Consider the following 27,888-nt stretch of genomic DNA (forward strand, 5'->3'; position numbering starts at 1 on the left):
AACCGTGTCTCTCGCGGAAGGAAAAAAACAGAAAATATTTTTTTCGTTTTCGAAAGGTATAGCCGTGACTCTCGCGAAAGCACAATCGTGCATTTCGCGGAAGCAAAATCGTGACTCTCGTAAAAGAAAAAAACACGTATTTTTTGCACAAAAGTTTTTTTTCGAATTTTTTTGATCTAAAAGCTAAGGAAGATCAGTAGAAAATCAAAATGTAAAAAAAACGAAAAAAAAACCGTTTAAAAAGCCGAAAACGCATGCGGAAAAATAAAAAAATAAAATCTAAAGGAAGCGCAAAAAACGCAACACGTGACGAATGACTGAGAGCGCGCGATTCGAAAGAAGCACTCGTTAATTAGTTGCTCCAAAGCTACATGTGCTACTTACAAATTAGCCCAGCAGCACATGACGTGCTTGCGTATCCCGCACACTGGAGGCCCACGTACAGCGCTAGCACATCAGCCGACGGCACACATGTATTTGCATTTACTATCTACCGTATACCCGCGAGACAATAGGCACGCACACATCGCGGCGCTAATACTGCACGCGCGAGATTCCGGCCTGCAGGCAGCTCGGCCACCAAACGTCCGTTCTCGGTGCTCTGCGGCTGCATTATATAGAGCCTATATAAGTTTAAGTCCTAGATTTGCATAGTTAATTCAAGGTTTCTACGCTATTCTTTGGGTGGTATGGTGTGTTCGTCAACTATTATATGCATGTGACGACTTCATCAATTTTAAAATCTGCGGTCTAAGTCTTTTGAAAGGGTTAACATTTACGTGCACATATTCATGGGGTGATCGTGCTTGCGCGTCGGCGCCTGTGTTCTTTACTGTTTTTTATTTATTTATTTGCAAACAAGTACTCACTGGGAACAGTCGACGTCGGGAGCGATGGTGAACGGCAGGGAGAGGCCGCAGTCGGCCGGCAAGTCGCGCGCAGCAGTCGCCTCGGCGCTGCCCTCTCCCGCGGCCGACTTGAGGCACTCGTACGCCTCCTGCCGGTCGGCCGTGGTGGCCGTGGCCGCCACGAGGCTGGACGCGCCGTCGCAGCAGTCGGCCGAGGGGTAGTCCTCCTCGCCCTGCAGGAACCCGAGGCACGGAGACAAGTCGGAGAGCATGCCGGAGCACGACATTGACATGTCTGCCTCGAGCTGTTGGAGCGCGAGAGCCAGCATGAGGAGGACGGCGAGGCTGCTGGCCTTCGCAAAGCTCCAGCTCCAGCTCATGGTTGCCTTGGCTCGACTGAGAGAAGAAGCTACCGATCGTTGATCAGCTAGTCCAGTTAATTTATTTAGTGGTGATTCTTGTATCGGTAGCTTATGTGATGTGCGTGCATGGGTATTTATGGGTGAGCTGGTGAGGTAGTATTGGAGAACACTACAAGTCTTGGGAAGAATTGTTAATTTTTTTTAACCTTAGTCTTGGGAAGATTAACAACCTTGGCAGATGAACACGTACGTTTCGCTCATTACCATATCTCGTTCAACAACTTGTAGTTGTAAGCTTTTCTAGTTTCTAGATATAAACCACGTATGAGCTTCTCTCTTATTTTTTCTAAAGAGAGTGGTTTTCTATACCTAGCTCGGTGCACCCACGGTGCATCAACGCAAGAAAACATAGCAAAATATTTCAGAAAAAATCTAAAACTTTGTGAAAATGATTATGAACAAATGGTATGGATGCTTGCAAAGTTCGGTGGTCAGATAACATCCGACGAATTTTATACAAAATTACTCAAAATGTATGTGCATTGTTTGAGCAGAATTTGTAATTAGGTAATTTTGTGCGGGCGTTTCTTTCTTAGTTAGGGTTTTGTTTGCTCTGATCTAGGAGGTTTTTTAAAATCTGATGGAACTAGGTATTCTAACCGAGCATGTGATGGCACTGTGAAAATTGTTTAAACTAATCTTTAGTTTTTCAGTATGTCCGTATTGTTTTGCAGGCAATATGTTATATTGCTCTCACGCGATTTTCATATTTGGGAACACCAAGTATAACCAGAGGCTAACACGTGCTTTATCGTGCCGTTCTTCACTAGTGACATTAACTCTTTTTTCTCTAGCAAAAAGTTGTTGGGATCAACTCCTTTTTCCCTATCAGGTTATTGTTCGTTTGTCTCGTTTTGCTTTTACCTATGCTGTCTTGGCTTTAATAATGTTTTAGCAGTGTTTCTATTTTCATTTGTATATCATGTTGGGTTGCTATTGAAGATTATATTTGTTCTGAAAGGAGAGTGGAGTTGTTTGGGGTGTGGTTGTAGTATCCTTACACGTTTTGGCTTTCATTCCAACACATAAAAAACCATGATTTAAACAAAAATGTTCACAACTTTCTAAAAGAATCAAAGGCTTAAAAATTCATGAGTTCGTCAATCATTACATGTATGCGACGACTTCATCAATTTTAAGATTTGCGGTCTAAATCTTTTGAAAGTGCTCATACGGGTAACATTTACGTGCACATATTCATGGGGTGAGCGTGCTTGCGCGTCGGCTTCTGCGTTCTTTACTGTTTTTTTCTTTTCTTTTTTTTGCAAACAAGTACTCACTGGGAACAGTCGACGTCGGGGGAGATGGTGAACGGCAGGGAGAGGCCGCAGTCGGCCGGCAAGTCGAGCGCAGCAGTCGCCTCGGCGCTGCCCTCTCCCGCGACCGACTTGAGGCACTCGCACGCGCCGTTCTTAACTCTTTTTTTCTCTAGCAACAAGTTTTTGGGATCAACACTTTTTTCTCTAGCAGGTTATTAGAGTAATTTGTTTCGTTTTGATTTTACCTATGTTGGCTTGGGTTTAATTATGTTTTAGCGGTGTTTCTATTTTCATTTGTCTATCATGTTGGGTCGCTTTGAAGATGATATTTGTTTTGAGAGGAGAGTGGGGTTGTTTGGTGCGTGGTTGTGGTTTCCTTGCATGTTTCGGCTTTGATCCCAACATGTAAAAAACCATGATTTTTACAAAAATATTTTTAAAAGTGAATTTCAAACAATGTTCACAAATTTTTTTAAACCAGAGACTTTATAAATGCACGTGAACTTAAAATATTCACGAGTTTGAACAAAATCATTGATTTTGCAAAATGTTAACGAATTTTAATAAATATTCATAATTAAAATGCAAGACATAAAAGAAGAAGAAAACATAATCTTTGAAGGAAAAAAACAAAAACAGGAAAACAATACCAATAAAAGGGGTGGGAAGCCTAAGCGAGTGGCTAGACGAGGAAGGAGAGTCCCTGCTGGCGCCAGGGGCATCTGGGAGTCTGCCAACGACAAATGCAAGGAGAAAAGTTGGTGTGCCTTCCTCTCTCTTCTTGGTTGTCTCCATAAGACCACGGCTAATAGTATAGCCAGTTGCTGGCTATATAATGTTGCTAAGTCATCGATAGTCAAGCTTACAGTCAACAAGTACTTCAGGTAGATATAAATATGTACTCCTTCTGTAAAGAGATATAAAAGCATTTAGATCACTACTTTACTAATGTAACCGCTCTTTTTTTACGGAGGGGGTACTACTTTATTTATATGGCCCACCTCACTCTCTCACATAGCGTCTAGAAGCACATGCTACAACTGGCTGTTAATTTGTAGCCCGCTCCTCTTCTATCTCCTTCAACTAAGCAAACATATAATATTTAATGTCTTATAGTCCACCTGCGTCACTTTATTGTATTTGCTCTTCGTAGTTGGAATCCTTGTTCGCCAAGTCTTGACTAGCGGGTTGTTCCGTAGGCTTTTAATATAACTCTATCTATGTCATAATATATCATAGTTTTTAGTTTGGGGTTATAATGAAAATGCCGTGATGCAAACAAACATGCAATTATGCCAAAAAGGCAAGCAAAAAGACTTAGAGAAGTGAGAAAAAGACTCTTTTTACACCACAAAAAGGCCCTTGTATCAAACAAAGTAATAAGAAAGACAAAGAAAAGTGGGAAAAAGTCATTTCTATACAAAAAAGCACTTGTGTCAATGCCATAAGAAACCATACACCTTTTTTTTAAAGAACATAGAAAGTTTATTCATTTGCAATAACAAGTACATCGTTAATGAGGAGAGGTATAATTTTGCTCAAAGGCTTCTCAAACCAGTTCAAAGATGAAGAAAATCTAGCTAACTTAGCAAGTGCATGTGCGACCCTATTTGCTTCTCTATTACAGTGCTCGGATTTAGTAATGGGAAAGTCACATGCTAAAAAATAACAATCGTCAAACACTGCCGCCGCTATACTAGATGACCGTCCTCCATTGTTCATGGTTTCGATGACCTCCATGTTATCTGAGTTAATAACCAAGCGGTTACAGCCCGCCCTTTGAGCAATAGATAGATCATATCTAAGTGCCATAGCTTCAGCCGTCAGAACGTCTATGCACCAATCAATTCTCCAATTCCCCCCGCAATGAATTTTCCTTTATCGTCTCTCAGAACTGCACCAGTTGTGCCCCTGAGCCGGTCATGATCAAAAGAGGCATCCACATTAAGTTTTACAAACCCCGTTGGAGGTTCGACCCAACCTCCTCTTTTCATCGTAGCCTTTGATGATATAGCCAAAACATAGTTTAACATAATTGTACGAATTCCCATGGCGGTCTGGTTAGCATCTTGGGTTTTCTCCACCAAAAGGCACTTATATCACAAAAGGCATTTATGCCAAAGGGTGTGTAACTGCCACCATGCGTAGGAAATCGTCTCTCATAAAAGATAAATCTTTCGCTTGTTGATTATAGTGGACGTTGCCACGTTTTTTTTTTTGGCCTATTTGATTCTAGCGTAATGATATATTGTGTTTGGAAAGAAAAATGCTCAATCTTGTATGCAAGTTATGTTCTCGTGTATCAATTGATTGCGTTCCCGGGCTTTGTTAAAACAGGCACTACTCAAGGAGTCGTCGAACTTCTTGGCTCCAAGTTCCAGAAATACTACTCCCTCCGTTCCTAAATATAAGTCTTTGTAGAGGTTTTACTATAGACTACATATGAAGCAAAATGGATGAATCTACACTCTAAAATGCATCTACATACATCCATATGTGGTCCATAATGAAATAGCTATAAAGACTTATATTTAGGAACGGATGGAGTAGATTACAAGGAAATTTACGTTTTGGTTTGGATGACGGGTGTGTGCGTTCCAAAAAGACTAGATTATGCCTGCGCGTGTGCGTATGTATGGGCGTGTTTGGTTGCCCGCACCGAGCCCAACCAGGCCCGCACGGGAAGGGAGAGGCCTGTTTGGTTGTCTGGTTTTCCTGTTGGGCCTGCATCGCACACTTCTCAAAGCAGCCCACAGCCTGGCTCGCTGGAAACCCTGGGATCGGCAGTTTCTCGCGAGCCAGGCTGAGTGCGGTGCGAGGTCGCACGGGCGGGAGCGAGGCGCGGGCGAGGGGGGATGGCGGGAGATGGAAATCCGGCGCGCCGTCCCAGCGCCAAATTAGCCTCACCCCCCTTTCACTCTATCACCCATAGCCACTACCCCCCTTTCTTTGCTACTGCCTCACCACCAGCGGCGGCTGCGATTTCAGATCTGCGCTATAGGCGACAGCGATGGCGGAAGAGGCGGCAGCGTTTGCGGTGGATCTTGTGCTCCCCTTGCTGCTGGCCACCGTCTGGTCGACCTAGTATGTGCCATGGCTCCCCCTACGTCGTCCTCGTCTCCGATGCAGGTAAGGAACACCCCCTCCCCCCTTTGTTAGCTCAGTGGTTAGGCCTTTAAGCTAGGTGTAGGATCGATTTCCCACTGAACGAACCATCGATGTCGACTATGTTATGGACGCACGGATGAGGCTGATAATCCAGGCAGCAGCACTGATTAGTGTGATTCAGGCATGGGTCATGTTCATGCACCAAAGAGTTGTTCGTCGTGCTGGGAGACCGTTGATCCGCTATGGTCCATTGTTTCCCCGGGAACAGGAGAGGATCCAAAATCTGAACTACATCTACAACTGCAACGACGTCGAGGCTCTGTGGATGCTTAGAATAAAAAGAGCACCATTTGCCAGGCTTGTCGAGACCTTCAGGAGCAGGGGCCTGTTACAAGATAGCATCAACACCAGTGTCGAAGAGCAAGTGGCCATGTTCCTCCATGTTGTTGGCCATAACCAGAGGTTCAGGGTCATTCACAACACATTCAGGAGATTATGGAGACCATCTCTAGGTACTTCAAGCAGGTGCTTTTTGCTGTTGGGGAGCTTAGAGGAGAGATGATCAGGAGACCATCTGGCCAGACTCCACCCAAGATTCGCAGAAGCCCAAGATGGTATCCATACTTCAAGGTGAGCATTGACAATATACACTTTTCATGGCTTGATATGCTTGTATTGTTCAAGTTCAGCACTAACACAGGCTAGTGATGCCATTTTCAGGACTGCATTGGGGCAATAGATGGTACTCGTGTCACTGCCAGAGTTCCTAGGTCACAGTCTGCAGCATACAGGGGAGGAAGCACTACACAAGCCAGAATGTGCTTGCTGCTGTTGACTTTGATCTGAAGTTCACATATGTGTTGGCTGGCTGGGAGGGGTCAGCGCATGATGCAAACATTCTCACTGACAGCATGAGTCGACCTGATGGGATCAACATCCCCGACAGCAAGTTCTACCTTGGAGATGCTGGCTATGCATGTCGGACGGGTATTCTTCCACCCTTCAGGAAAACAAGGTACCATCTCAACGAGTTCTCTGGTAGGAAATTTCCTAGGACTGCACAGGAGTTGTTTAATCTCAGACACTCCAGCCTTAGAGTAACTGTTGAGAGGGCATTTGGAGCTCTGAAGAATAGGTTTAAGATCCTGGGTCAGAAGCCATTCCACCCATACTCCACTCAGGTTAAGCTAGTTCTTGCTTGTTGCATTCTGCATAACTGGATCCTCCAGTGGGGCTTTGATGAACACGTGCCTGAGGAGGAAGAGGTCGAGCCTGACGATGTTGTTAGCTCTGGCCATGGTGTGAAGGCATTTGACAATGATGCTTGGAAGAACAAAAGGTTGGAGTGAGCAAAGGCAATGTGGCTTAACAGAGGTCAGTGCAGGATTTGAAGAAGATGAAGAAGAAGAAGCAGCAGCAGAAGCACAGAAGAAGAGGAAGAAGAAGTAGCAGCAGCAGCAGCAGAAGCAGAAGAGGAAGATGAAGCAGCAACACCGATAAACTATCCCATATTTAGCCAATGGCTCTTAATAATTTAAACTGTCATTTGATTGTAGCTAGGATGAACTGTCATTTGTTTAACTAGCTGGCACTATGTTCAGATTGTGTGTGGTAAGGTCACCACTAGTTAGAAGTGATGACAACACCTTATGCAGGTTGCAACCAAACACCATGTCATATGTGCACCTAATGCAATGCGGGCAACCAAACGCTGGATTAAAAATGGTTGTCTAATGCAACTAGGGGCATGCAGGCAACCAAACTATGTGCATCTGGTTTTTTTTTGGCCTGCATCCCCTCAAACCAGCTCAATAGAGCCAGGCTCGCCGGGCCAGGCTGAATCGGCAATGTAACCAAATACGCCCTATGTGTGTGTGTTTGCGCGCATGCGTGTGTGTGCGCGTGCATGTAATAGGCTTTACTGCTTAGATTCATGCTTAAGGAAGCCTAGTAATTTTCTGTTGAGTCGTTTCTTATTTAAGGATGTCATTTGTTGGACAAGGCTCATTTATTCATCAGAAATGTTTAAGTTTCTCTAAATTTACCAAGAAAATATCAACATCTATTGTATCAAATCAATACCACTAGTTCTATCATTTTTTTAGCACAGTTCTACTCCCTCCGTCCGAAAATACTTGTCCTAAAAAGGATAAGATGGACGTATCTATAACTAAAATAAGTCTAGATATGACCATCTCGAGGACAAGTATTTTCGAACGGAGGGAGTATCATTTAGTATTTTCCTTTTCGTACTTGCAGGAGGTTGTAGATGTTTTTTTTATAAATTTGTTCACTTAATGCAATATAAATGAGCCTTATAAACCCGAATGGAGAAAGTACTCTATGACATTGTATGGTGTCAGTTAATTCAGATCAGAGGGAATAATAGGCATTGTTTAAAAGAAAAGCTATATGCATTTCGATCGAGGGGAAATGAAAGGTTTTCTTTCAGTATCACCGCTTGGCACGCTGTTGAAGCTTATGCACTTTTAAACGGCGTGCATGTGGATCTATAATACCTAAATAGTTGATCCTCACTAACTCTAATCCTCTTAACATGCAGCCCTCCACATCATCGAGTGTGCCACATCAACATTCACTAAACTATTTTGAACACATGCATAACCCAATTTAATTGTTCCATCTCCAATTAATAATCCATCGTACATGCATCCTCTTTTTTTTGCGAAAAATACATGCATCCTCTTTGTTCACACACAATTGCTTTTGAAAATAATAGCTTTTGAACTACATCATGTCATTCATATAAATTCATCTAAAATTAATCTTTAAAACCCCGTAGTAACATCGTAAAAATTACAATTTGCATCCAGTGACACGACACTGAAAAAATAAATGAAAACTCAAGTTGTTCATGCAGTCCACCGTATTCCTTCGAAAACAATGTACTCACTGCATAAAACTGAAATTATGCGGTGTTCTCGATTTCCATATTATATGCAGACGCGTGAATTGAACCTTCAAACTGGGCTATGTACGACCAGACGGGCGGTGTGATAATAATAAGCAATACCAAACCAGCTATCAAAACAATTGGGCTATGTACGCACAGCGTGCATAGTGCATGCGGTCCGGCGTCGACTTCGAATTGATGAACCCCTCGAATTCCTTATAATCAACGCAATAAATAACCTCCTCCAAGCCCAGCTTCGCAGTTTGCAACCTTCTATAGAGGTCACAGGATGGCAGAACTGAGACATGTTGTATTAGTCAGACTCGGGTTGAGGTTCAGAATCAAGTTGCTCTTACACCGTTAGCCAAGGCTTTAAAAAAAAACACCCTGCCCCTATTTTGAAATGGAGGCAAAAGCTTTGCCTCATCCATTAGTTAAGATAGAAAAGAGTTTGGTATAAGACACCCAACAAACACGGCATGCGGATTACTCGCGTGAAATAAAGGATCCTAGCTTCTTTGCGCCGGCGATGACCCAAAGGTTGGCCTATGTAGAGATGGAGGAGAGCAAGATTGGCGGTGGAGCACTCTTATACTTAAACACTCTTGCGTTACGCTCGTTCCAAATCGTCCATGAGACGAGCATAGTGAGGGAGGCCTTGGCTTGGCGGTTCGGCGTACCATCGGCGCAGGTGCTAGCCCACCACTCGTCCACCGAGTTGAACAGGGGCCAAGCGGAAGTGTCAAGCCCGTGCATGAGGAATTTCTCAATGACCAAAGACCAAAGACGCCGGGTGTAGCGGCACTTATAGAAGAGGTGAGGTCCACACTCTTGCACCATGCTGCAAAGAGGACAGAGATCGCAATTTGGCCACCCACGCTTTGCCAATCTGTCCGCCGTCCAAACTCTGTCTTGAAGGGCCAACCAAGCAAAAAATTTAACTTTGCGGGGTGCCCAAACCTTTCAAACCATTTTGTCCATGGGAGAAAGATCCGTCCCTAGAAATTGCGCCCTATACGCGGAGATCGCCGAGTATTGCCCACAGGTAGTGTGTTTCCAAAGGATATCATCTTCGTTGAGCTCGTCCCCTATGAGCACATCCGGAGACTGCACCGGCAAATCATCTTGAGACTGACGAACATGTGGTTTTCTTTTCTTGCTGAACCTAGCATGCTGGACTTAGACTCTCACTCTTTGATGCTGCTCCTCGTCTCCTCCAACCGTGTGCCTGCTACCATTTCTTGTGCCAAAAACTACACCACACCTGTCCATTCCGAAGTCTGAACAGGACAGGACAGCGTCTTCTTTGCTTTGAATCCGACAGCTGTGGCATGAAGCTGGAGCATTCATTCTTCTCCTCAGATTCCGGTTCCCTGAGGATGCTGGCAGTTGAGGTTGTTTCGTTCCAGGCTAGCAAACCTCAGATCAGGCCCAACCTGCCAGGCATTGGCTTCCTGGATGGCCGGACGGAGTCGTGATCATCTTAGGCTGACAGTACTAGTAAAGATGGTGCCCTCTACAGTACATTTTTAACCCATCGACTAGCAAAAGAAATATGAGTTCGTAGTTTCCGATGTCGAGAGCTGTCGTTGCAGAAAAGAAACGCGAGCTCGTAATTCCCAATGAAGAGCCAACATTACGTGACCGTAGTCTGCTGCGACTAAAGGGCATCTCAATGGGCTTGTATGTTATTTTCTTGATAGATTTGGTCATGTCATCAACCAACAGACCATCACACAATTATTTCACACAACAGACCATCACACTGGCCTTCAGGATCGCTGGCTGAGAATAAAATCTGGATCTAACATTCAGAGGGGTGCCGCTGCTAGGTTGATGCTATGCCTAGTTCGCGGTCCGTGGTTCTTATGTTGTTCTGCAGCACAACTCCTCTTTGAGTGTGAGTTGCAGCATAACTTTGTTTGTAGCAGCTGTTTCACACCCGCCGTGCTGCCGTTTGTGCAGTCTGTCATAAGCTCTTGCATGGTTGGTGCTTTGCTGGATAGATGTCCTAGCTCTGTAAGGTGTACTGCTGGAACTAGAAATGCATGCTTTGAATTCAGAATCAGAGGGGAGTGCCTAGATGTCAAAAATCTCTTATCATACTAGCATATACCGACAAATTCATAAAATTGTTAAATTCGGTATTTTTCTTAATGTCTTCTACCCCTATTCATAAGCACATGGCATTTAGCCAATGCGTCTAGTATGTATCTCATCCTTCTACCACACACGCTCCATGTTGGTGCCGCTCTTTCTTCAGGCTTCCTCTCCTCTCCTTTGCATGACGTTTAGGACAATTGTTTCTTCAAATAATTATTTTCTAGACTATAGTTTGAAATTTGCATGTATTTGGGTTGAAGGTTAGAGTTAAGATAAATATCTGAACCTTCTAGAATTTGAAGTAAAAAGCTTGAAATTCGAAATAACCGAGTAAAATAATTGGAATTTTTTTAACTGAATTTTGAGAAGTAGAAGAGGGGAAGCCAAGACCGAAGAGGCACACTTCTACTTTGAAACACGACTTTTAAATTACGGCACTTCGAAGAATGGCATTCCAACTAAGCATAACACTATCAAAAGATATGCTCGTTTTTTGAACATGTGTGTCCGTGCGCTGTGAATGTGAGTGTAGTGATCTTGTGCAGTATAATCAAAGGAAAATAAATTGCTCTAATGGACCCTGTTTTATGAGCTCTTGTCATATTTCAATTCACTCGAGCCTGAATCTAAGCGGGTGCCTGCCCCCTGGCTCAAAGAACCATGCCGGTCAAAACTAAAAACCCGTCCTTATAAGGGATGCAGACACTCGCAAGTTGCTGCGCACCCCCACAAGAAAAGCAACCAGAGCCCCCCTCATCGACGCCGTCTTCTCCTCGCATGCACGTACGCCTCCACGCCACGCCCTTCTTCTTCTTCCTCCCGCTGTGATGGCTTCTTCCGCCGCCGAGCGGCACTCCCCACTTCTTGCTCTGATGCTTGTGACCGCCGTTCTTCTGCTCTCCTCCTTCTCTGCCCTCGCGGCCGCGGGGGGGCCGAGCGCCTCAGCTGGGCCAACCGCTGTCGCCGCCGGGCGCGCGCGGCAGGACTTCCACGTGGCGACGACGCCATTGCACGATGCAGGCGTGACCAAGAACGGCGCGGGGAGACGACCGGTCGGCGGGAGAAGGAGGAGGAGAGCAGACCGCGGGCGCGTACGCGGCGGAGGCACCGGCGCGTGGGCGTTCTCGGGGATGCTGCCCCGGGGGTTCGTGCCGCCGTCGGGCTCGTCCGCCTGCCACAACGACATGCCGGCCACCGCCGCCGATGGACAGTTGTACACATGCGGCAGCTCCGTGCGACCGTGACGACTGATAAGGATCCAGTTCTTGCCTACTTCCAGTTCCAAGAAGGCAAGAACAGTTCTTGACGAGGTTCTTGCAAGTGTAAATGTGGTGAGGCTTTAATCTCGTCATCTTCTCCGGTTACTCGCGGGGAACAGGGGGCTCTGAATAAGACGATGGAGCCCTGGCAATGCACGCGAGCTCTCGTTATTGTTTCGGTAGCCCTCTGTTCTGAATTCTGATCGATTGTCGTGTGACAATGCTCCCAGTTTCCAGCACATTTAAATACTCTGACCTTCTCCTTGTTATCATCGTCTCCTATCCTATCGCAGCTTCGTAGGTCGAAAACATTTGTTTACTTGGGGGTTTTCCGTCCCGTTTACGGCGTCAGCTCAAACCAAACACGTTCTGAGTTGGTATTTGTTTGCCAATGCATCTCAGAAGTGAGCTGATACTGAGAGGGTACTTTCATAACTGTGAGCAGAGGGAATTTGTGGTGCTCCTGTCTTTGTTCTAGTAAACACCAGCATCTGTTAAGGTCCTTCATCAGGTTTGCCGTCACATTTCTTGTTTCAGTTTTCAAGCTTACTGCTTGGAACTGAGAAATGTAAATTTGAGAACTCTTTCACAAGGAGTTTCTTGGAGTAAGTCATGGTTAAGCAAAGCGTAAGCTGCATGTAAAGCCCGATGTCTCGGAGTTTCTTCGGAGCAAGGTAGGGGCAGCTGCTTAGGGATGTAAACGGCATACTGTTTAAGCCCATTTATCCAGTTTAAGAAAGTTCTTTTTCCAGAAAAATGAACTATCAAGCTAACAAAAAATATATTAAATTGGCTTTGCGGCGCCCGTCCATCGCGCCATTTACATACCTGCTTTGGGATGTAAACGGCACACCGTTTAAATTTGTTTAACCCCATTTATCGGTCTAACAGTTTCAGGAAAAAATTATTTTTGAGAAAAATGACCTACTCCTATCAAGTGAGAAAAATGACCTACGGCCTGCTTACTGCTAGCTTGCCGAGTGATGCTTTTGGAGCATGGAACTAGAGCTATAGCGTGCGGTTTAAGGGAATGCAAGTAACCCTATAAATAAATTGATCAATTAGCATGCATGAATGGTTCATATTCATGCGGGCGGTGACTGGTGAGTTCCCATAGACTTCGATGGATGCAAGAGTTGGTAATAATCTAAGCAAGGCTGGTCCCGTAGCGTCTACTCCATGGCTCCATCAACGCCTTTCGGCAACAGCATCATCGCGCCGTTCGATCGACCTCTCTCGGTGTTACCGTCCATGTGGCATGCAAGTTAAGCTTCGGGACTGATGATTGTGCAAGCCTAATATTTTCTTCTTCAAGTTTCACGGTTTCTGTTGAGAAAAGAAAAGTGAAATGATGCAAGTGAAACATGAGTCGAAGTTTTCACTTACAATGGTTTATTTGCAAACCTTTCAGCCGTCGGAAAATAGATTTCGACCCGCTTCATAGAAAATAAGACCAACCAACACATGTAGAGGAGCTAAGGATGAGACCCAATCCCGGTCGAACTGGATTTTTTTCGATAAATGGTGGATTCTATTGACTCAAAATGAAGCATCAAGTGAATACAAAACATAATGAGCACATACCCGACTTCTGCATAACCAGGATGCACACAGCCAACACCAAGGCACACACACAAAAAACCGCGACAAATAACAAAATCATACAAGACCAAAGCATGCCTAAGCGTGGAAAAAGAAAAAGACCTCGAAGCGATCAATAACGATCGACAAACTACAACAACGACCATGTTCGCATCAATCATCTCTTGACACCACATGAACAATGAGATTCTTCAACAGCAACGCCTTCAAGAAGGAAATGACTTTCAGGAGCCTGGAAACCGGATACATGGTGCTCGGGAGCACAACTAACAAATGATACGCAACAGGCAAACAAATGATAAAATTTAAAACAGAAAATGCCGCGACTGATACCGCCGACGCCCTCGATGACCAAGGCATTCCCAACATGTGAGAAATAACAAACACAATGGGGAGAAATCTTCGCCTACTTCAAGAAGAGCTGACCTGGTCACAGTACCATTTGTCTGTCAGCAAAGGGGACAATCTGCCCCCTCGCCCTAGCATAAATGGCACCACTTCGTAAGACAACAGTAAGCTCACCAACACGAACTAAGACTCTTCGATCCAAAGTCTATTCGGCCCAAGTCAAATCTAACCTACAAAGCTAGATTCGACCTTGCAGGTCTCTTCTCTTAAGTGTGTGACCCCTTAGGTTCAAGTTGACTTAACCACATCCGACCTGATCAGTTGGTAGCAGCTTCTAGCAAAACGTGCCACCCTCCAAATGAAACGTGTACAACATGTCATACTTCTAAGTGAACAATGAAGCCGATTTGGTGAACTTGTACAACGTGTCACACTTCTATTTCTTTTATTTCATTGTCGGGCTCAAAGCGAATCGGTCATCATTGTTCCAGTTCGACCTCTTTTTGTTCCTCTGATGTCGACCTTGAAACCGGGTTATATCATAATCATTGCCGCATGTCCATGCTTACCAGGTCGGGTTACATGAGGGCCCATATTGATGACCATGTCTCATGGCATGGGTCTAAACAAGCATGTAACCAACCTTTATAACTCCCATGTTAGGGAGCAGCGTTTGATCAGCCCAAAGTAGGTCGGTCACCATCCTGAGTCCACGCGATGAAACTCGGATTTAGGACACATAATGCATGTCGCACTAGAGACTAACAAATGACATGTCGCTTCTCATGGTTGGGTCTGTCTGACCTGATATCCATCTAAGCCCGGCTCCGGTCTCTCATAGCCGACCTCACATACGATTAGGTTCACGCAACCCGGCTACCATCCAACACTACATGGCTAGTGACACTAAGCCATCCATTGTGTTGTATGTCGGTATGTTTTGATGTGAATCAACACATTACTTTTCGACTGGGACTATTTATAGCATATCATACAATGTAAGATCTTACAAACAAATCGTGAATTTGCCAACATGCATCATTGATATCGTCGAAGCACTACATTTATTCATAAGCACATTAGGAAGTATCATCCCACCAGCTCAAGGGCATATCTCGAACAGAAGGATGTGGAGAGGGTATTCTAGTGTTCCAAACTAGTTGGAGTATTGTTCGTGAAGTTGCTATTATGTGGGAACTAGAGACATGGTGGCAGCTGATGACAAGTTGTGTATGAAGAAAATATGCCGTAGAGGCAATAATAAAAGCTACTGCTTATTTTCATGTACGTAATAAATATATATTTTTGTGCTATAATTATAATGGTTCTAGAGTCTGCAATAACTACGAGGCTAAGAGAAAAATATATGTGCATGTGTGGAATAATAAACGGTAAAATTACTCGTAGTCTCGCCTCTAAGACTAGCTCAAGTGTTGCATAACGATTTTGTTTTCCTGATCATGGGCATAGTTTAGTAACAAGGATGCCAGCAACTTTCAGGACACATTGTTGTAAGAACACATGTGTTGAACTGACCCAATCGATTTATATTCTAGGAGATCATATAGTCATTTAGTTATTAGTATAATCACACAGATGTTAACATTTTCATAGTTATTTATATCATTAGAGTATCGAGTTCCTTCATGCCGGACATTGGATTTTGGGGTTCGTCAAACGTCGCGCGTAACAGGGTGATTATAACGACAACATCAGAAAAGTGTGACAAGGGACTTGATAGCTTAAGACTGGGATTTGCTCCTTCGACAATGAAGAGATATTCTTAGGGCCTCTCGGTGTGATGGTGCTCATCATCATCTAGCCAGACACACCATGACTTGTTCACAGGGATGCTGGAACACGGAACGAGAAAAGAAAGCAAAACCAGTAACAAGGAAACTGCGTAGTGAGCAAGTGTTGGTTCATGAGATGCCGATAAATCTCACCAGGGGATTTGTAAAGTATTGTGAAGCAAAGGGAATAGCACACGGGAACAAATTCACTCGATATTTATCCAAGTGGGTGTTGGGGTCAATACAAATGTCCACAATTTTGCTATTGATCATTGAATCGAAAGGAGTTCCGGGTTCATGTCTACACTTTACCGAACCTACGGGGTCACTTGATTAAGGATCATGATCTATTGACAATTAGAAGTGTAGATTGTGAGACAAATTCACCGGAAAAGTTCCAGGAAGTTTGAAAATGTTTCAGAAAGAGAACCGAAGGTGTTCCGAAGAAATCGGTGGCATTTCAGAGAAAGCCAATTAAAACTGGGAGACTAGAAAGTTCTAGATGAAGTAAAATAAATCCCAGATAGTATGGGAAGGCTCTGGAGCCTCCTGGAAATGCTAGGGGCACCATGGGCCGGCCCCAAGGGCAAGGCTCAAGTGGGAGGCCAGTCGCATGGGCTCTACAACCCATATTTGTCGGGGTGCCCCTCACCCACAACTTGGTGCCCAAGCCACATGGGGCGACTAGGCTTTGGGGAGTGACTCCACCTGGTGCAGCTGACCTAGGGAGAGGCATCACCTCCTCCAAGGGGGATCCCCTTCCTGTGCGCCTGTGTATTTGTATCATCAAATGATCGATGTGCATGTGGTTGCGTGGATTTGAGAATTTGAAAATGATGAGTGTAGTTGCATGGGCCTGTTGGGGAACGTAGTAATTCAAAAAACTTCATACGATCATGCAAGATCTATCTAGGAGATGCATAGCAACGAGACGGGAGAGTGTGTCCACGTACCCTCATAGACTAAAAGCGAAAGCGTTTAGTAACACAGTTGATGTAGTCGAACGTCTTCACGATCCAATCGATCCAAGTACACCTCCGTGTTCAGCACACGTTCAACACAATGATGTCCCTCGTGCTATTGATCCAGTTGAGGATGAGGGAGAGTTCCGTTAGCACGACGGCGTGGCGACGGTGATGATGAAGTTACCGGCATAGGGCTTTGCCTAAGCACTATGACGATATGACCGAGGTGTTAAATTATGGAGGGGGGCACCGCACACAGCTAAGAGATTGTCTGTTGTGCTTTGTGGTGCCCCCTGCCCCTGTATATAAAGGAGGAGGGAGGAGGCGGTCGGCCTAGAGGGGCGCGCCAAAAGAGGGGAGTCCTAGGACTCCCAGTCCTAGTAGGAGTCCCCCTTCCTTTTCGGAGTAGGAGAAGGGGGAAGGGAAAGAGAGAGGGAGAAGGAAACGGGGGGCCGCGCCCCCTCTCCTAGTCCAATTCGGTTTGGCTAGGGGGGGCACCTCCTGTCCGTCGGCCTCCTCTTCCCACTAAGGCCCATGAAGGCCCAATACTCTCTCGGGGGGTTCTGGTAACCTCCCCGTACTCCGAAAAATACCCGAATCACTCCGAAACCATTCTGGTGTCCGAATATAACCTTCCAATATATCAATCTTTATGTCTCGACCATTTTGAGACTCCTCGTCATGTCTGTGATCTCATTCGGGACTCCGAACAAACTTCGGTCATCAAATCACATAGCTCATAATACAAATTGTCATAGAACGTTAAGCGCGCGGACCCTACGGGTTTGAGAACTATGTAGACATGATTGAGACACATCTCCGATTAATAACCAATAGCTAAACCTGGATGCTCATATTGGCTCCTACATGTTCTACGAAGATCTTTATCGGTCAAACTGCACAACAACATATGTTGTTCCCTTTGTCATCGGTATGTTACTTGCCCGAGATTCGATCGTCGGTATCATCATACCTAGTTCAATCTCGTTACCGGCAAGTCTCTTTACTCGTTCCGTAATGCTTCATCTCGCAACTAACTCATTAGTCACATTGCTTGCAAGGCTTATAGTGATGAGCATTACTGAGAGGGCCAGAGATACCTCTCCGATACACAGAGCGACAAATCCTAATCTCGATCTATGCCAACCCAACAAACACCTTCAGAGACACTTGTAGAGCATCTTTACAATCACCCAGTTATGTTGTGACATTTTATAGCACACAAGGTGTTCCTCCGGTATTCGGGAGTTGCATAATCTCATTGTCCGAGGAACATGTATAAGTCATGAAGAAAGCAGTAGCAATGAAACTGTAATGATCATAATGCTAAGCTAATGGATAGGTCTTGTCAATCACATTATTCTCCTAATGATATGATCCCGTTCATCAAATGACAACGCATGTCTATAGTTAGGAAACATAATCATCTTTGATTAACGAGCTAGTCAAGTAGAGGCATACTAGGGACACTATGTATTGTCTATGTATTCACACATGTATTGTGTTTTCGGTTAATACAATTGTAGCATGAATAATAAACATTTATCATGATATAAGGAAATATAAATAACAACTTTATTATTGCCTCTAAGGCATATTTCCTCCAGGGCCAACATTTAAGGAGTGGGCAGACGTTGTCCGTGGACATAACTAGGGTAGATTTGCTCTTACAAGCCAAAAAATCTTGTTGTAAATCCAGACATTTTGGATTTTGGTTTGTTCTTAGATTGGACAGATCTAGAGACAACCGATCAGTGAAATCATCACGAGTCGCAAAACCTGGCCATATGAGGCGTGCAACGTGGGTCGGCCCATGAGCATGGAATTTCGGCCCGGTACGTGCCCGACTCGACACTCAATTAAAAGGGTTGGACCAGCCTTCAGCCGCCACAAAACAAGACCGATCCCAAATCCAGGCCTTAAGGCCGGGCATGACACAAAATTTTTAACTGTGGGCCGACAAGGCATGGCCCGACGTGTAACTATTTTTTTCCTATACATTTTTACTTTTTTAGAAAAAAATACTTATATTTTTTTCTTATTTGTTTAGATTTTTTCTATTTTTTTTAAATTTTTGGAATTTTCTGAATTTCCGAAAAACAAACGGCCTAGAAGATCGAAAAACAACGCGGGCCGGCCTTTATAACTGGCATGCCGGGCCGGTCCCTGGGGCCAGGCCTCGGGCTGACACGGCCATGCTGTGCCAGACCTATTACAGCTGGGCCGAGCCGAGCAGGCCCATATGGCCAGGTTTGCCCGACGCCTAGCCTAGCCTAGCCTCTCAGCCTCTCAGGCCACCCGAGTGTGTGTAGCCACAGTCACCGCCCACCACCTGTTCGAACAAAAACCTCCCCTCCGATGCCGTCGCCGCGCGCAGCGCTTCGCCGTCTTCTCCCCACCACCGGCATCCAACCTATCCGGCGCCGCCCCGCACCGCCTCCACCAGCCGACCAGAGCCCCCTACCCGACCCCTACGCTCTCCTCGTCCACGACCCCATCGACCTCCTCTCCTCGCTGTGGCGCCGCGCCTTCGCTCACCCGCCGTCCACCCCTTTCCCCAACCTCTCCGGCTACGCCTCCCGCCTCGACCTCTGGCTCCTCTCCTACCAGCGCGCCTGCGCCCACGCCACTGGCTCCTTCCCGCCGCGCCAGGCCGTCCCGCTCCCCACCCTCCACTCCCTCCTCCGCCTCCGCGCCGCCGCCCTCCGCCGCCACCCCGCCTTCCCCTGGGGCGCCTCCACCCACCTCCTCCTCCGCTCCCCCGCCGACGCCCCCTCCACCGTCCCCGTTTCCCGCCGCAAGCTCACTGCCCGCCTAGCCAATGCCCCGCCCCCCTTCCAGGACCACGTCGTCCAGGAGCTCCTCCTCCTGCTCCTCGAACCCGTCTTCGAGCCCCGATTCTCCCCCAAGTCCCACGCCTTCCGCCCTGGACGCGGGCCCCACACCGCCATCCGCTCTGTTCGCTCCGGCTTCGCCGGTTACCTCTGGTTCATCACTGCAGACCTCACAACCGTGGTCGACGCCTTATCGTCAGACACCATTCTGTCCTGTGTGGAGAAGGCCGTCTCTGATCGCAAGGTGCTGTCTTTGCTCAAGTCGGCGCTCAACGCCCCCGTCCGGCCCGGGTCTGTGCCGCCAAGGGAGAAGGATCTCGATGGACTAACCAAGAAGAGGCTGAAAAGGAAGGTGCTCAGGAAGAGCAGGAAGAAGAAGGTGCTTAATGAGGATGAGCCCAAGCCAGACCCATATTGGCTGAGACTGTTCTTTGGGTTCGCCCCAGAACAGGCGTGTCACATTCCGGAATATGGGCATTGCGGGATAATTAGTCCATTGCTCGCCAATGTGTGCCTTAACGAGTTGGATTGGTGGATGGAGGAGAGGATTAACGAGTACTTCCGCCCATCAAGGCATGATTCGATATGGAAGGAGGCGGGCGATGAAGGATGCCATAATCCATCTTGGCCTGAGTTTGTTCCGTCAAGTGGGAGGGAGAAGACCAGGAAAATGGATTTCCTTAGATTTGGCTCTCATGTCTTGATTGGAGTCCGGGGGCCGAGAGAGGACGTGGTTGAGATAAGGAGGCAACTAATGGAGTTTTGTGAGAGAACATTTGGTTTGAGGCCAGAGAATTCGTCTGTGGAGATTGAGCACATCACAAGGGGGATTGAATTCTTGGATCATGTCATTGCTCGCCGGGTCATCTACCCAACCTTGCGATACACTGCCAGTGGAGGGAACATTGTGAGTGAGAAAGGTATTGGAACATTGTTATCTGTCACAGCAAGCTTGCAGAGGTGCATAAGGCATTTCAGGAAGCTTGAGCTTGTAAAGGGGGACAGGGATCCTGAGCCACTGCCATGTTCACCAATGCTGTACTCTGGGCAGGCGCACACTAATTCTCAGATGAACAAATTTCTTGAGACCATGGCTGATTGGTATAGGTATGCGGACAACCGGAAGAAGATTGTAGGGTTCTGCGGATATGTTATACGGAGCTCTTTGGCAAAGCTTTATGCGGCAAGGTATAGACTAAAATCCCGTGCTAAGGTTTACAAGATTGCATCGCGTGATCTCAGCTGCCCGTTGAGGGAGAGCACAAACAATGATGCACCAGAATACTCTGATCTCTTGAGGATGGGGGTTGTTGATATTATTGAGGGTGTACAATTTGCGCGCATGTCATCAATTCCATCATGTGATTATACAACTTTCCCTAGGAACTGGGTACCTCACCATGAGCTTGTATTGCATGAGTATATCAAACTGCAAGATCCAAAGTTCTTCTGCGAACTTCACAAGACAATCAAACGACGGGAGATAAGTTCACCACAGGATGATGTATCGAAGATGGTGTGGCATTATAAGGTTCATGGTGTTTATGATAACAACAAGGTCTCAAAGAAATTAAATGAATGGAGGAGTAATGGTGAAGCTGTCAATGGGGACACACAACTTCTGTTGGATAAGTAGTCCTATATTCCATATCATTTGTAGAGATACTGATGGGTGATACATCGATTGCACATAGCAGATCTCCTGTTTTGAACAAAAAACATTTTTGGACAAATAGTCCTAATTGTGTTTGCAGAATACTAATGGGTGATGTATCAACGACCTACCAGCTAAAGACCGAGAAATGTATCATTGGGCAAATATTTGGATGTTCAAGAGCACATGTTTGAACATGTACTACAATACTACACCTGATCTCGAGGTAAACTCATGTGTTGTAACTTTGTGTACTTGTCCTGACATCATTACGAGACATATTATCCCATTCTTTTTCTGTTTGATGTCTTGCGAACTTATGTTTCTACAGTAGTAAGAATGTGTTGTTTGTAGTTATTGTGACACTATGAAAGCTGGGATTACAATGAAAATTTGCATTTCTAGTTAAGTAGTCAATTTGTTAACAAGTTAATGGCACTTATTCAAGCCTTACACAGTTAGACTAACATGCTAGTTTACTCAATATGTTAATGATATAAGAGCACCTCCACTCGCCCCCCCCCCCTCCAACAAGGCCCCCCAAGGCCCTTTTTTACCTCCGGCGTCTAAAAAACGGCCCAGTCGCGCCCCCGGAAGCACAAATTTCGCTGGTTAGGGCCGAAATTGGCGCCGGCGGACCGAGGCCGAACCCGGCGCGCTGGGGGACGCCCGGGGGCGCTGGGGGAAGCGTTTTTGGTGCGAAAGTCCCACGGGCCCGCCGAGTCAGCGACCAGCCGCGTCTCGTCTTCCTCATCGCCTCGTTTCCCGCGGGGAATCAATGCCAAGGCTGCCGCCGGTCAGCCTTCCATTGATTCCCCACGGGCGGCGTAGTGATGGCCTGGCGACGCGCCGTCCCCCTCCAGCCATGCGTACACACACGTCTGCCGCCCCCCGGCGGCTGTAAAAAGCCACCCCTCCTCGCCGGTGGACACGCTCTCGTTCGCTCGCAGTCCCTCTCTCCTCGCCGCCGCCCCATCCCGTCTCCCTCTCCTCCCGACACTAGCCACCTCGTCTACACTGTCCGATGGGTAAGCGTTTCCCCGACGACGGTGCGGCGGCCAACTGCACGAGTGGGAGGCGCACCTCCTCCATGAGGCCAACTACCTGGAGGCGTCCCAGTCCCCCCGCAGCCCGATGCCGAGCACCCCGCCTACTTCCATGACGAGATCGAACGCGTCCGGGCCTCCCTGCCGGAGGAGGTGCGCGGCCGCCCGGAGTACGCCGCCGACAACCACGCCATCTGGGCGGCGTACTTCTGACGCCGCCACGAGGAGCAGCTCGCCTCCACCAACAACGCGCCGGTGAGCGGGGCGCCACAACGCCGACGGCCGCTGCCTGTGGTGGGGCGTCCCCGGGCGGACGTTGCACTTCGGCCTCGAGCACCTGTCCCCCGCCGGAGCGGCGGCGGCATTTGGCTGCCGAAGCGCATGGCGGGAGGTTCGTCCTCCTCCTCCCACTCCCACTCGTCCGGATCGCCGGCGCTCGCCACCGTCAAGGCCGAACCCGTGGAGACGCCGCTAGGGCAGCGCACTCGCGGTGGCGCCCTCGTCATCAACGAGGGCGGTCGTGGCTCCTCCTCCCGCCTCGTCAAGCCCAAGACAGAGCTAGGGCTCGTCGCCGTGAAGAGCGAGCACAACGACACGGCCGCCCTCGACGACGAGTCTGCCATCAAGTGGGCGCGCGAGGACTACGTCCGGCTGGAGACACAGCGCCAGCGCCGCGCCCTTGAGGAGTTCGCTGCTCGTCGCCGCGGCTGCGACGAGGGCGGTGTCATCGTCCTCGAGGACAGTGACAACGACGACGCACCACCACCGCCAACCAAGCCCGTCCGCCAAGGTGACGCAGGGCAGGGGTGCACCACGGACGGCGGCGGCGTGAAGAAGAAGGCCGACGACGGCGGCGAGTACAATGCCTTCCGCGCGTTCTTCGGCCTGTAGGAGGGGCGGCGGGGGATGGCGGCGAAGTAGTTTTTTTTATGTTTTTAGTTTTGCATTATATTTTTAAGTTTTTATGTACAAATATCAATGAAATCGCCTAATATGTGTCGAATTTGGCCGAATTTTGTCGTCTTTGGCTGAATTTTGGCCGAGTTTATTTTTCAAAAAGACGGCGTCTCCCAACCGACCGCCCCCACGCCGAAAATATCGCCGGCGCGCCCCCAGGCGGCGATATTTCAAGCGCCTGGGGGGCCGAACGGCTGGAGATGCTCTAAAATTATGATACGTACACTTCTCTTATGCTCATAAGTAGGAAATAATGTGAGGAAGTGTCATTATTTTTGGAAGTTTCCCGGTGTTTGGAAGTTACGATAGATAGTTTCATATATGTGATATTGTTTGTAAATTCTTGAGGCCTGTTCTTAGGATTTTAGAAGAAATGATAAATAGGTATAACCTCATGGGGAATTCTGTTTCGTTAAAAAAAAAGGCAAAAATAGTGTGGAAATCCATTTTGGCTCTATTCCTGTGTTTTTCTTCTTCTTTTGTTGTCCTTACAGAAGGTAATAAGTTACTCCCTCCGTCCCAAAATAAGTGACTCAACTTTATACTAACTTTGTACTAAAGCTAGAGCTAGTACAAAGTTGAGTCACTTATTTTGGGACGGAGGGAGTATTTTTTATTAGCTTCTGATATAAATGAATATCTAATTAAGAACATATAGTCATCTTGTAAATTAACTAGATGTGAACTGATTGCTTGTGTGCAACAAGCATTTGAACAAGCATATACTGTTCACCAGAACACTGTTTTTGGGGCCTCTTTGGGTTATAGGATTTTCACAAGAGTTTTGGAGAATTCTCGGTAGTTAGGAATGTTCTTCCTACAAGAGCCCCTTGGAACAATTGAATGACATTGCAGGAATCCTATGAAATTCCTGCGGATCCAGATTTCTTTGTTTCAGAAGGATATTCATAGGACTTTTGAAGGACTGTAATCCTTAGGAAGGTTTCGTATGTTGGTGGTCTGTAGGGTTGCATTTAGGAAGTTTTCTTATGAGGTATTTTCTACTATATGTTAAAGGAAAAACCATTTGACACGGACCTCTTTGAAAAATTGTTCAGGTTTGCTATGGTGTGATAAAGTCTATAGTATTCAAGAAGGCATGATGGACGACACTTTAATCCTGCAATTTTCATGTTCATGCACTTTTTAGGGTTATGCAAATCAAATAGGCCTGGAATGAACCTGTCCGCAGGAATTTTGGAGCAATCCTTACATGAGGCTAGACCTCATGGAAAGTGTCTTTCTGGGTCTTGCATGGACCTTCCATCCGTTCCTCTTCTCAAATTCCGGCTAAATTCAGGTGGAGTATGCAAATGATTGTTTATGCGGATTCCTGTTGTTATTTGCCATAGGATTCAACAAGCAATCCAATGGTTTTTCTGTTCTGAACAGACATGAGTTTGAGCCAATATATTTTTAAGGAAATCCAAGGCAAATGAGCAAATAACAAGATTTTTGCTGGCCACACTGGATTAACCTGAGTTTTATTTATCCTTGGTGAAAATTTGCTTGCACACGGTATTGTTTTAGAGAAAAAATGAACAAGTCATAACTTCTTGAAGGCTGTGCAAATTCTAAAGGTTCACTGGTAGGTAGTTCAACTAGAGGAATTATTCTCGTTGAGTGAAGAATACGGTCTAATGCTCTTATAAGTAAATACTCCCTCCGTCCGAAGGGACAAGCATTTTCGGACGGAGGGAGTAGTAAGTTAACTCTGTGACAAATTAAATGTTAATCCACTGCTTAATGTAGTTCTCACAGTTTGCAAACTCGAGACTTTGACCTAAAATGTCTAGTCATCTTCTATGCAATCACAGCATTGTCAATTTTCAACATGAATGAAGTGTGCAGGTAGTTTCCGTTTGTTTGCTTTTGACTAACTTTATTTATCTCTGTTGATCTCCTCCACCACAGTGGAAACTCGTTTTTTTGACCAAAATACTGTAGGGGAAGCACCAACGGTGTAGATTTAATATTAAAGAAAAGAAAAAAAGTTACATGATGTTCAAGGTCTACATGGCCAGACCAAGGTTAAAAAACAAAAGGCAACAGGCTAAACTAGAAGTTATTAACTTCAGACGAAAACAGTTGAGCTGAATGTCACTTGGAAAATGCACTTCCCAGAGGGTAAAAGAGGGATCCTGGTCTTTACAGATGAAATCCTTGCACTCCTTCCAGATATTCCATGCAGCACAGATATTGACTTCCATGAAGCATGGTCAACAGATTGTCTAAAGTTTTTTTAGCATGTCTAGATTGGTTAAAATTTAATATGGACAAGGTCACAATGATTTGTTTATTGTTTCACAATCATATTAATAGTAGCAATTTCAATGGTATCAATGTGTGACATAACCCACATATTTTGTTGCACTCATTATTGTTCAAAGTTCAAATTCGGCCAGTTAAACCACACCTTGTACAGATCAATAGAGTGTACTATTTTGTGTTCTAACTCTGTATCATATCAATTTTCGATTTATGTTGAATGTATGATTTGTTTGTCTGTGCATCAGACCTGCAATTTATGGTCCATCAAGTGAATGTTAATATGTTATGTCTAAGTACATATACTTTTAAGCCTTTTTCTGTTGGGAAGTGTGAACATTTACTCATTTAGGACTTTAATATACTATGGTATGTCACTGTTATACTACGAAGCCGGGTTTTTGCAGCCTCCAGTTTTAGCATCTGAACTGATCATATCGATATTAGTTTTATGCCGAATGTATTGGTCCGAGACTAGCTCAATAACCAACTCAGACCAAATTAAGTTATGTTTATAGTGCTTACAGTAATCAAACTAAACCCCAAATGCAAGTGTGACAAGTATAGCTTAATATCTATATTTGCCAGGAAAGTTCTAGGAGTATTTCAACATTTCTGTAGTGTGGAAATTCTAGTAATTCGAGAGTCTAGTCAACCAAACCAACATGGATCATTAAAATAAACTTTGAAAACCTGATACTGTTACAGCAGTCTGATACTCCCTCCGTTCCTAAATATAAGTCTTTGAAGAGATTCCACTATGAACAACATATGGATGTATGTAGATGTATTTAGAATGTAGATTCACTCATTTTGCTTCGTATGTAGTTCATAGTAAAATCTCTACAAAGACTTATATTTAGGAACGGAGGGAGTATATTGCATGTATCGTATAGTTAGTTTTGTGCGACTTCTGGAAATTATAGTGGCCTACGTTTTACGCCCCGACCACCAGACTTAAAAAAAGCCCATGATCTTTATGCGAAAATGTACAGCCCATGTTTTATTTTCCAACATGCTAGATGTACCAAATGGAACATTATCAGCCTGGTCTGGTACAAATTTCTCTGCAGTTACCTTCTGAGTCAAACGTTATGTAGCATCCTTTCCAGTTTCAGCATGGAGGGTTCTAATCGATTTTCTGCGCATGTTGCCAGGCATGATGTATGTGCCTCTTATTTCCTTCATAATTTGGCGTCGCGCGCACCAGTGAAGTTGAATATTTAGCGGCGTGAATGCGTACATATATACTTCCATTGTGATTATGCTCCTATAGTTTTGTACCAAGATATAAAAATGATTGATATTAATTGTCTGAAAATATAGTACTCCTAGAAAACCATTTCATTTGTTCACATATCCCAAGCCGTGAAACCCCTCTATTATGGCTTCATTTGGGGCTACACTGTTTGTTTCTGTATGCACGGGACCATGTAGCAAATGCATGTTGGGCCTGTGTTGGTGTTCTCCCAACCACATAATCCCTCAATGGCCTACATCAACTTGATGGTGGGGTGGGGGTGGGGGTGGGGTTTCTTCTGTCAATAACAAACAGTACCACCAACGGAATGATCTTATTGGGCTACCGCTTTCCTTTAGTGGGTCATTTCGCGACGAACAGTGTGATGAGGACCATTTTTTCTTGTTGTGCAGGGTCACCATCTTGCAGTACACAGTTCTTGCTGGTTGGAGGGTTGCAATTATTTTCTGTTACTCTGAACTGTCATCGTGGGAACTGCTTTCGCCGGGGACGGTTAGCATGAGCAATATCACAGACCTGGAGTACACTCTTGTGAAATTCTGCAACCTCTCGTTTACATACACTTTCCGGTGCAAACGGTTAGCGTTCAGGTATGGCATCGGCAGGTGGAGTGTCTCCATTTTTTCCTTTGTTTTTTGAGAGAGGAGGAGTGTCTCCATCTTGTAAGCAAGACAAGATGGTTTACTCGGGAAACTAACTCATGTTCTGTTTTTTCTGGAATGCAGTTTCTGCGGTGTCACTGTCCGCAAAGCCTCGTTGATTCGTAAAACACAGGAATAGGAAAAATACAGAAATGGAGCGACATGCAATCTTCAATACCAGTACGGATTAGCATGGGCATTTGATTGTGCGCGGAAACTGTGTGGGGCCCGGTTCTCCCTTTGTCCGTCGAACACCAGAAGGTAGACCTGCCCGAGATCTCGATTGTTGCTTTACTGCCAGCATCGTCCCTGGAGTTTAGCAAGATAATGGATGCCGAGGAGTGTGTTGATTTCGACGTTGCAATCTCTCGCTCGTCTAAGTCCATTGGGTGTCAGAGCCGGCTAGCCTACCTCTAGGTGTCATGGAGCACAGGGTTTTAGATGTTGCTGCCCTTCCCTCGCCTGCAACTATCGATCAAGTGACGCCTGTGAGTGGCATGACCATTAAGCCAAGTGTATTGGCACCTAATCCAAATTCAAATGCTCTCTTTGCAAAAAAACTTTGTGACTTGCTTGCCAGTGTGGAGGTTGCTAGACCTGGTTTGC

At 45.8% G+C, this 27,888-nt stretch overlaps 3 protein-coding genes across 3 annotated transcripts; 2 read left to right on the forward strand and 1 right to left on the reverse strand.

Moving 5' to 3' along the window:
• Positions 1–865: 865 nt before the first annotated feature.
• Positions 866–1,228, reverse strand: LOC123162882 (non-specific lipid-transfer protein 4.1-like). The gene has a single exon (XM_044580633.1). It carries the CDS (start codon positions 1,226–1,228, stop codon positions 866–868), a length of 363 nt encoding a protein of 120 aa, XP_044436568.1.
• A 10,162-nt stretch (positions 1,229–11,390) lies between these two features.
• On the forward strand, positions 11,391–12,129 carry LOC123162539 (uncharacterized). The gene has a single exon (XM_044580317.1). It carries the CDS (start codon positions 11,482–11,484, stop codon positions 11,896–11,898), a length of 417 nt encoding a protein of 138 aa, XP_044436252.1. The 5' UTR covers positions 11,391–11,481; the 3' UTR covers positions 11,899–12,129.
• Positions 12,130–18,899: 6,770 nt separating this feature from the next.
• Positions 18,900–24,497, forward strand: LOC123159551 (nuclear intron maturase 1, mitochondrial). The gene is made up of 2 exons (XM_044577380.1): positions 18,900–21,335; positions 24,171–24,497. Exon 1 carries the CDS (start codon positions 18,980–18,982, stop codon positions 21,089–21,091), a length of 2,112 nt encoding a protein of 703 aa, XP_044433315.1. The 5' UTR covers positions 18,900–18,979; the 3' UTR covers positions 21,092–21,335; positions 24,171–24,497.
• Positions 24,498–27,888: the final 3,391 nt, after the last annotated feature.

The sequence above is a fragment of the Triticum aestivum genome, chromosome 7B (genome assembly GCF_018294505.1).
Source record: "Triticum aestivum cultivar Chinese Spring chromosome 7B, IWGSC CS RefSeq v2.1, whole genome shotgun sequence".
NCBI lineage: Eukaryota > Viridiplantae > Streptophyta > Magnoliopsida > Poales > Poaceae > Triticum > Triticum aestivum.

Excerpts from the sequence above, each read along its gene's own strand:
- LOC123162882 (XM_044580633.1), bottom strand. The coding sequence starts at position 1,228 with ATGAGCTGGAGCTGGAGCTTTGCGAAGGCCAGCAGCCTCGCCGTCCTC.
- LOC123159551 (XM_044577380.1), top strand. The coding sequence starts at position 18,980 with ATGCCGTCGCCGCGCGCAGCGCTTCGCCGTCTTCTCCCCACCACCGGC.
- LOC123162539 (XM_044580317.1), top strand. The coding sequence starts at position 11,482 with ATGGCTTCTTCCGCCGCCGAGCGGCACTCCCCACTTCTTGCTCTGATG.